The sequence below is a fragment of the Myotis brandtii genome, unplaced genomic scaffold (genome assembly GCF_000412655.1).
Source record: "Myotis brandtii unplaced genomic scaffold, ASM41265v1 scaffold1612, whole genome shotgun sequence".
Classification (NCBI taxonomy): Eukaryota; Metazoa; Chordata; class Mammalia; order Chiroptera; family Vespertilionidae; genus Myotis; species Myotis brandtii.
In genome coordinates, this window is record NW_005355890.1 from 1,848,482 (window position 1) to 1,857,893 (window position 9,412).

At 46.6% G+C, this 9,412-nt stretch overlaps 1 protein-coding gene across 1 annotated transcript in view; it reads right to left on the minus strand.

Moving 5' to 3' along the window:
- Nucleotides 1-960: 960 nt before the first annotated feature.
- The window catches only part of NCAPH (non-SMC condensin I complex, subunit H), a 35,220-nt gene continuing 26,768 nt past the window's right edge, over nucleotides 961-9,412 (minus strand). Inside the window, exons 13-17 of the mRNA XM_005862237.2 lie at nucleotides 8,278-8,460; nucleotides 7,132-7,242; nucleotides 4,988-5,079; nucleotides 4,535-4,610; nucleotides 961-1,478 (exon numbers count right to left, since the gene is read on the minus strand). Coding sequence (XP_005862299.1) covers nucleotides 1,419-1,478; nucleotides 4,535-4,610; nucleotides 4,988-5,079; nucleotides 7,132-7,242; nucleotides 8,278-8,460 — 522 coding nt within the window. The 3' untranslated portion in view covers nucleotides 961-1,418. The remainder of the gene's footprint in view (nucleotides 1,479-4,534; nucleotides 4,611-4,987; nucleotides 5,080-7,131; nucleotides 7,243-8,277; nucleotides 8,461-9,412) is intronic.

Sequence of the window (9,412 nt, forward strand, 5' to 3'; positions counted from 1 at the left end):
CTCTCTCTTCCTGCCTCTCTCTTCCGGCCTCTCTTGGGGCCTGATCCGCAGCCTCCTCGGCAGTCAGTGCTGGGTTGCCTGCAGCAGCGGCAGTCAGTGCTGGGTCACTACGGCAACCCAGCACTGACTGCAGGACTGACTTCCAGTCGGTCGAGCCTTCGGTCATTATGGACCCTGGGTTTTTATGTATTAGGATTATTGTATTATTTTCCATATGAACAACTGTAAACCTACTTTTGCTCACCATGTGTTTAGGACGCAGTCTGGAAAGCTCATTCCTGGGTGGAAGGGATTACTTGTTCTTTGTTGTGTGTGGACTATGGCTTAGAAGCAAGTTATTTATTATCAAGAGTACTTGCCAATTAGACTTCATGGCTTCTGACCTAGCATCCAAAACCTCTATTTGCCCAATGAATGGTGACAGAATGCTCTGGCAGAGACAAGGACTGCCAAGGACAGAGCCACCTGGATCCACACCTACAAGCATTGAGTCTGTGATCTGAGCAGCATATAGCAGAGTAGCTACAAAGGAAGACCCCAGAAGCAATTTCCTGGTTCAGAGCCAAGCTCCTGATGGTGAGCTGCCCATCCTTATGAAGGTTCCTTGAACTTTGTGTCCTGCTTCTCCTCTAGCAAATGGAGTGATACCAGCATGCTCCTCACAGTGATGCTGAGAAGGCGAATGAAGTCAGCAAGCCACAGACGGTATTCAGGAGCCAGCCACTGTTACTGCCATCACTCTGCAGCAGAAGTCATAGGCCGCATGGATCCCATCTCACAATCTGGGTCTGCAGCCAGTGATTTAGGCCCCCCCACCCCCCCCGCCACGAGACATACCATTGCAGCACCTCCTTAAGCGGCTCTTGCCTCATGCTGACACATGGGTATCCTGTCTAGCTACCAAGATGGCACCCCCTTGAGTGTAAAGACCAGGTCAATACTTATCTAATGGTACTCACATATTTTGCCAAGCTTGTTAGAATTTTATTTTTAAGCATTATATATACATTTATAAGTGCACATGACATATTTTATGTACATGAATTAGGTAGCTGGTAAAGGACCACAGATGCTTACTGGGAAATTCTTTTCTACAAGAGTAAAAGAGTGAGCAGAACAACAGATCCATTTAGGAGACTAAGCCTATACACAAAAACAGAGAATGCATGTAGGTTTCAGAAACGTACTCTCACCCTCTCCTCCCGCCTACGGGTCACAGGGCAGAAAGCTCTAATCAAGGGCGAGCTTCTGGTGCTGGTTCCCAGAATGAGAGGGACAGGAGGGAAGAGCGACAGGCAAATGGGCACCTTGGAAGTTGGCTCTGGCCTTGCCCCGAGCCCCACATTGTGGCACCCAGTGGAGATGTCCTGGTCACTGAAGAAGTGATGAGCCTCCTCCTGTTGAATTCTCCTGTGAACTCAATCCCCTTGCCTCACGAGAACGTCGGAAAGATCCTCGGTTCCTTCCAGCTTTAGATTCTGAAAGAGGACAAACACACATGGACTCTGATGCACCAAGAATTAAAGGATCGCAAAGCAAATCCTAAGTGAGGTAACAAAGAATGAGGTTTGTCCCATGACTATAAGTAAAATTATCACAGCAAATATAATTTGGATGAGAGAGCTGGTTCCAAATTCTTGCCAATCGCAGGGGGAAAAAGCAGAGAGCAAGCCTTCTCCGCCTCTGGTTCTCACAACAATCTCTGTGTTCAGGCCCAAGAGCTAGGCTATCTGTCCGGAAGGAGGGAGGGAAGTAGATGGGAGGCTACTAGGAGTCACAGTGCGTTTACTAACCTGTCCATATGTGCCCTCTCCAGGCTCTCCTCCCCCACCCCAAACCCCATCCCTTAGTGATGGCTACACATCTGTTCTCTCCCCTATCTCTGTGCAGGCCTTTTCCCACCTCCCAATTCTTACCCACTCTCCCAGCCCATGAAGTCTCCACCAACCCTAGGCAACCACTCCCCCAGGACGAAAGCAATCAAAGTCCTTCTTGCCTAACCTCACTCACCCCTCCCTCACTCGGCACTGGAGGGAGATAAGGTGTGTTGCGCTGAGTATCCACCCTACTCTAGCACTAGCGTACACTCCCAGACAGCTAACGATGGAAAGTTCAGATCATGCCTCCCTGGTATGATGTCTTGCAGCTTGGGGTCCAGAAGTTGCTCAGGCGTGGCTGATCAGTGACACACTGCTGGCATTCACGAAGGCAGAGGGCCCAGCATCCATCATGGGTCAAACCAAGCCCCATCACACTGTATATGAGGGGCTCGTTACCAGAGTTCAGATCAAAGAGAAAGATTGGGAGAAGGCCAGAAAACGTGGGGAGATTTCTCTTGGTGGCTCCAAGCTGAGTCACCACAGATCCCTGAAGATTTTCCGTTACTGTCAGAGCCAATGTTACCAGTCACATCTCACATAGCCCAAAGCCAGGCCCCAGTTATGGCCTCAGTGCTCACCAAGAGGTTATGGTGTGGGCCTACCTCCCCATCCTTCAAATGCTGAGGCCCTGGGGCCCCTTACAGAGACTTATCAGAACCAAAGGAACAAAGCCAGCACTGCCATTGGGAAGAACAGTGCTGGAGCCTGGGCCTCGCTGACCTGCTCAGCAGTGTCTACTTGGCCCCAGGCTACTTGGGAGGTGAGTGAGGGCCACAGCTGCTCTCAGGGGAAGAGGCAGGCCTCTGAGGAGGCGCACAGCCCGGGGGCACTCTGCTTGTCAGACTGGGGCTTTGGAGGTGCCCCACCTCTCAGATGCCCATGTGTGCTAGGACCAGCACCTCTGTCCATGAGGATAATGGGAGATCCCAGGCCTCCCCAGGAGAGCTCAGCAGCAACCCTTCTGAGTGTCAGACAGAGGGTGGCTGGTGCGTCTTTCTCCTCAGAGCCCTTCGTGGATTTCTTGTCAGGACAACGATATAGCTTTTTATTCATTTTTTTTCTTAGTCATTCTTTCCTCTTACAGTTGGCTTCTGAGTTCAGGCACCTTGGATGTGTCAGGACTCACACAGAGACCTTCTCGCTAGGAAACCTGGCCCCCACACCTTCCTGACTCTGAGCAGGACACTACAGCAGCTGTGAGCTGTGCTTCTGGGTCAACGCCTGTCTAAAGTTGGCTTTGATGCACAACTGCTCACTCTCAGGAGCAAGGCGGGCTTATTCTGTTCTGGCTCAGGTGTTGCCCAGCCTGGAGGTTACAGGCCCAGTGGTCACCCCATAGATGGACACATGCAGCAGGAGGCTCTGTCTCCATACATCAATTCCCAACCCAAAATCAGAACTAGCTTCTGCCAAATGAACTGTGTCATCTTTGCTGAGGTCATGAGCTTACAAGGTGGCAAGAGAAGTGGTCCCTGATTCCCAGGGGTAGGTCCACTGGGATTGGCTGGAGGCTGTGCTACACAGGCTGCCCTATAGGGCACATTCCCTCCTTGGGGCCTGACAGTCAGTCCAAAGCAAAGGCAGGCCTGGGAAACAGCCAGTCATCACTGCTCCCGATGTCATTAAGAGGTCAGAGGTCAGACACTGGCCCATAGTAATCTCGGGCACTGCTCCCAACACCCCATTTTTGCTACCATTCCAATCCAATCTTATCAATCTTTTCAAACCACATTTCAGGTGTCATGCTCCTCTCCCCTCTCCCTCCAGGGCAGGGCACCTGCCCTAGAAAAGGTTGAGCAGCCAGTGATGGCAGTTAGGCATCCCTAACCCCAGTGATACAGCCCGAGCCCAGCCCATGGCCTGCTACTCCAAGTACGGAAGTCTGCATTAGGGACCAGCCTGGGGAGACCCACGGACAGCAAGTCTCCAGCAGCACCGCACGTACAGGGTGCCCCCCGCCCCCCTGCAGCATATACAGGCTCCTGAGAGGGTGGGTCACCGCCTGCTCTTTCAAAAATGGTACTTTTACATCATTGCATGTCAAAGGCTCCTGAGAGGGTGGGTCACCGCCTGCTCTTTCAATAACCATCCCACAGCTGCTCAGCTATGCTGGCCAGTGTGGCAGTGAGGAGCCTGGCACACTGTCACAGTGGCATCTCTGCTGTCTCCGTGCTTATGACAGATATCTCCATTCCCAAGACTTTCCTCACTGCTCTTGGTGGCCCCACCTGGCTGGCTGCTGCCTCCATTCCTCCCTTTCTTTCTCCCTGAGCATCTGACTTCCTGCTACGCTCTGCTCTCCCCTCTTCTCCACCATGTTTCCCATGTGTCTTGACTTTGGCTCTGACAGGATTAGGCCTTTGAAGCCTTTGACATGCAATGATGTAAAAGTACTTTATGTTTTCAAGTTAGAAACACACACATCTAATATTTTCCCACTTGGGTCTTCCTCATTCTTTTTATTGCTAATCACACCTGACGGCATTTTTCTAAGTTCTTTCTTGGTGCCTGGTCAGTTCTCTGGGCTGAGGGTACCACACAGGTCACTGTACGGAAGACTTCCATCCTATGAGGGAGCCCAAGAAGATCTGATAGAAAGTTCAAGCAGGTGGACACAAATAGAGAACACACCCATGCTTACCAGAGCCACCTACCTTTTCATTGGCTAGATGCAGGAGACAGGCAAAGGCCAGGGGTATGGAGAGGTTCTGAGCCATGAGGGGCGGCAGGCTGTAAAACAAAGGGCAGCATTTATCTGGGTCACTGCAACTCTAGGAACAAAGGCTCTTTCATCTACATGAATACACATGTCCAATGAATAAGCTAACGAGAAACAAAGAAATATTTCAGATGCATTTTATAAGCAGGTTTTTCCAGTTTTTTTTTTTTAATCTGGAAATAAAATTTATCTCCTGTTTCATTCCAATCACTAGTGCAGAAAAATGCCTTTTGAAAGTTGGTCTATATTAACTCACTTATCAAAGCAGAGAAGAAAATCGGCTAGAGTGTTAGAACAGTAGATCGTGTGTGGAGGGTCCGTCACACTTAACAGTATGGGCAGGGGCAAAGCTCAAAGGAGACGCCAGCCCCCGAGGGCTGGCACGCACCTCTTCTGCAAGTCCCATGTGAGCCTGCTGAGCATCTTCTTGTCAGCTACCTCCACCGGGTCCTCTTCTTTCCCAGTCTCACTGTGGTTTGTCTAAGAGAAGAAGGATATTCACAGATCAGACACCTGGGCCAGGTTCACTTTTGAGGGAGCAACATAAATTTACAAAGTTCTATCTCCAAAAAGAAAGTCTGAACAAAACCGAAACAATTTCTTAGTCATATTTTCAAGGGAAAGGACCTATAAAGGAATCCAGTGCCTCAGCCCTAGACATTTTTTTGGTAAATGTGATGTTGATTACCAGTGGAATTCAGGAAAGGAAAAACTGCAAAGAAAGTAAGAAAAAAATAATAAAATAACAAAAAGCCATGATCATTTATAGCTTCAATTGGACCACATAGTCAAGGGCAACAAAGAATCCATTATCTAAAAGTAGACTTAAGCTTTCCACTTAAAACACACACAGAACAACACACACACACACACACACACACCTGCCTCCTTACTAGCAGGCAAGCAGCTATAAAAGGATATTATGGCTGGTATTTGCATTAAAAAACTCAGAATATGGCTCTAGCCGGTTTGCTCAGTGATTAGAGCATTGCCCACGGACTGAAGGGTTACAGTTTCAATTCTGGTCAAGGCTACGTATCTGGGTTACAGGCCCGATCCCTGACCCCAGTCAGGGCATGTGTGGAAGGCAAACAATCAATGTCTCTCTCTCATATCAATGTTTCTCTCTCTCAGTCTTTCTACCTCCCTTCTACTCTTTTTAAAAATCAATGGGAAAAAAATAAATAAATAAAATAAAAATCAATGGAAAAATATCCTCAGGTGAGGATTAACAACAACAACAACCCCTCAGAATCTGTACACGATGAGGTGGTGGGGGGAGTGGGGGACAGAAGTGAATATAGGTAAAATAGTAATAATTTTTAGAAGCGAACGTTCACTAAACTTTCTATTTTCGCTCTATTTTTAAATCTGTTTGAATATTTCTATAATAAAAGGTGTGTTGTGTTTGGTTTTTTTTAAAAAAACAACAAATCTTTAATTAACCAGAATCCCTGGAGGACAGGGTAGTATGAGTCATTGAGACTCAAAGGTTAAAGAAGAACCCCCTTCTTACTTTTTTGTTTGTCTGTTAATCTTCACTGGAGGATAATTTTTCCATTGATTTTACAGAGAGGGAGGGGGATGGGGAAAGAGGAGAGATGAGAGAGAAACATCGATGTGAGAGGCACATTAATTTGTTGCCTCCCACACAAGTCACAACCCAGGTGGGTGCCCTTAATTGGAATTGAACCCACGATCCTTCTGTTCACAGGCCAATGCTCTAACCACTTTGCCACGCTGGCCAGGGCCACCCCTTCCTACTTGTCAGAAAGCACATTTCTCTGATGTTCACATCCCATTCCATTTTAGTTGATAAAACTTCATAAACATGACAGAAGCTTTATCTGATATCCAAGACTACACAGCTCAGGGTCCTCAATCAAAGCATAATTTTCACTTCTCAGCCAACAGAGAAGTACAAGAGATGGGCGGACTTTGGAAAGCTCAGAACACCCCTGAGCAGAGAGGTCTGAAAGGGGAGATGGAAGGTTCTAGTTAGTGGAGAGTTCCATTCAGTTAGAGTGTGGTAATCAAGGTTTCACCTTGCTCAGGAGAAAGAGACTATTTGACAGCATTTTTTTTTTTTTTACTTTGTTACTTAGAATACATTTCCCAAACCAGAATTATTAGATCAAAGGGCTTAAAACTTTATGGCACCTGAGATGACAGAATTTGCTCTCCAGAAGGGACATTTATCAACTTAAATTGTACCAGCAGTGAATCCATTTCACTGCCAAGCTGCTATTTAAAAGCAAGGTAAACATCCTTTCGTTGCTTGGCGTTTTGATCAGCGGCAAGGCTGAGAAATGTCCCACGTTACTATCTCTATCACCTTGTGTGTGACCTGTTCACAACCTCGGTTCACTTCTCTCAGGTGTGATGCCATCCTGGTGTGTTTGAGTGACGCATTCTGTGTTGGCACTCTAGATCCTGGAGCCATGGATACCGGCAGCTACCCACCCACCACCCTGCCGGGCACTTAGAGGAGTAGTGGAGCCCTTCACCCCCAGCACCTCCATGCCTGCTAACCTCCGCGTCCACTTGTGTGAAGTCTGTCAGCAAACTCCACATGCTCTGCTTCAACTTCTTCATGTCCATCTTTTTGGCAGTTTTGGCATAATGAATTTCAATTTTATTTACCTGAAATAAGTATGTGACAAAAGTAAATCTAAGCAGAAGAAAGAGGCATTTACCATCAACATACTGTAAAATGAGAGTCAGGGAGTCAAGTAAAGAAGAATCACGTTTAAACTACAGAGTTAAAGAGCTTTCTTTGGACGTATTAAAATAGAGTCCTTCACTTCAACCTAATTATTCTTGCTCAAATATTACCTTGGCCAACCTGGAACTCCAGTGTAAAAGAGAGGGTGAACCTCATAAACAACATGTTCCAAAATAATGTATACACACTTTTAATGATTATCAAGTGTTTACTAACGTACACTTCATTTTCAAAATTTAAAAGAATCTACAGAAATGAACAATTGTTTTTGTCAATGCCTGTTTTCAAACTGATGACCATTCCGGTCCTGGCACTGCTGCTAACGTGAAGCAATGGAATCACAAACATCAAGAATCATTTCGTTTGGTATTTGTGTGCCCTTAATCATCCACTGTTGCCGGTTTGGTGCCGTAAACTTTATCTTTTATGTATCCCATACAAAAAAAAGTCTAGTGGCACTTTGTTCAAAGCTTAGTCTGGCTTCACCCATTATTTCAAATTAGTTAAACCTGAAAAGGAGTGAAAATTAAGTTATCATATTTGGGGGACACCCTATAGATGAGCCTATCATCTGCTATGAAACAGTCAAATGCTTAATGCAGGTATTTTAATGTGAACTGAACCTGGCCAAGATTTTCCAGAGCCGAACAGCTAGCCTCAGCCAGTTGGCACAGAAACCCACTCTCTCTGCCCACAGCCTTCGTTCACACACTTCATGCGACTGGTTTGCCACGTGCAGTTTATCACAACTTTAGAGAGATGGCTTGTTCGGCAAATCCAATGAGTGCCAGTTCATCCCCACCGTCCTAATTAAGAATCAGCCACTTGGATAGCAATGGCTTAAAATCAAAAAGAAAAAACTCAAGCTCAGACCAACGTGACTCTCATTCAGGAAGCAAATGACACAGATCTCAGGAGAACACCAGGAAACAGAATTCATGTTTCATCTTTACCTTCTGAGGCTCAGCTACCAGGTTTGACTCTCCGTAACGAGTGATGTCTGATCCTTGGGTGTCAGGTGGGTCATCATCCTCTTGTGCTGTCTTAGGCGAATGGCAAGGATACGCTGAGAGGTCAGAGGTCCCAACTGGTCCCACAAACAAGTCACCCGACTCCTCATAATCACTATCAGCAGCCTGCACAAGGAAACAACTCTTTAAGTTTGGCAGAAGCTGTGGGAGTGGCTTAGACATATCCCTGAGAGTCCGTGTTTATACAGCAAGAGCAGAGGGTTCATTATGCTAAGTCAGCCGAGGTGAACTTCAAGGTACTTCTAGTTATCCTCCCATGGTACATAAACCCTACTAGGGAGACATGGTAATAACACGACTGTGGAATGAGAGTTAAAAGGAATAGTCATCACAACAGCTACAGGGTCCCCTTGACTTCTAACAGATTTAGGGTTTCATTTTACAGAAAGCATTCCTGAAATGGGTGACCTGTCAGGAAGCCAGAGCAAGGGTCCTGCTGAGAGCCAGTGAGAAAGTCAATGCTGGCTGAGCCCAGCAGCAATAGATCATCTCTCTGGGTGGGGCCCAGGAATGGTTTAATTACCTCTCCGTGGGACTCGTAAGCACAATGAAAGTTGGAGAAACACTGGTCAAGAGGTCAATCTGAATTTCCACTAAAATATAAAAACCCAACTCTCATCCAAGGAAGAAAACAAGGTGAATAAACTATCCTTCCAATTCTTTTCCCTCTCCCACATGCAGCCTGGTGTCTCCCCTTGCAGTCATTTCCACTTGTGTCTAAGGAGCAGACTCACCGGAGGAACCCTGACATTATCTAGTCCACAGACCTACAGACAGGAGCAGCTTATACAGAACCAACAGTGAGAACCAACATCAGAGCTACAACCTGGTCTCCTGAGACCCACCCATGAACTTTTTTCCCTGTTAGCACCCGGCATCTTCTCATGTCTATAAGTTTTGTCTCCCTGACCAAAATATTGGCTCCTAAGAACAGAGTGTGTTTTCTTTTCTTTTCTTTTTTTAATTTTTTAAAATTAAATCTTTATTGTTCAGATTATTATACTTGTTCCTCTTTTTTCCCCCCATAGCTCCCCTCCACCCGGTTCCCACCCCACCC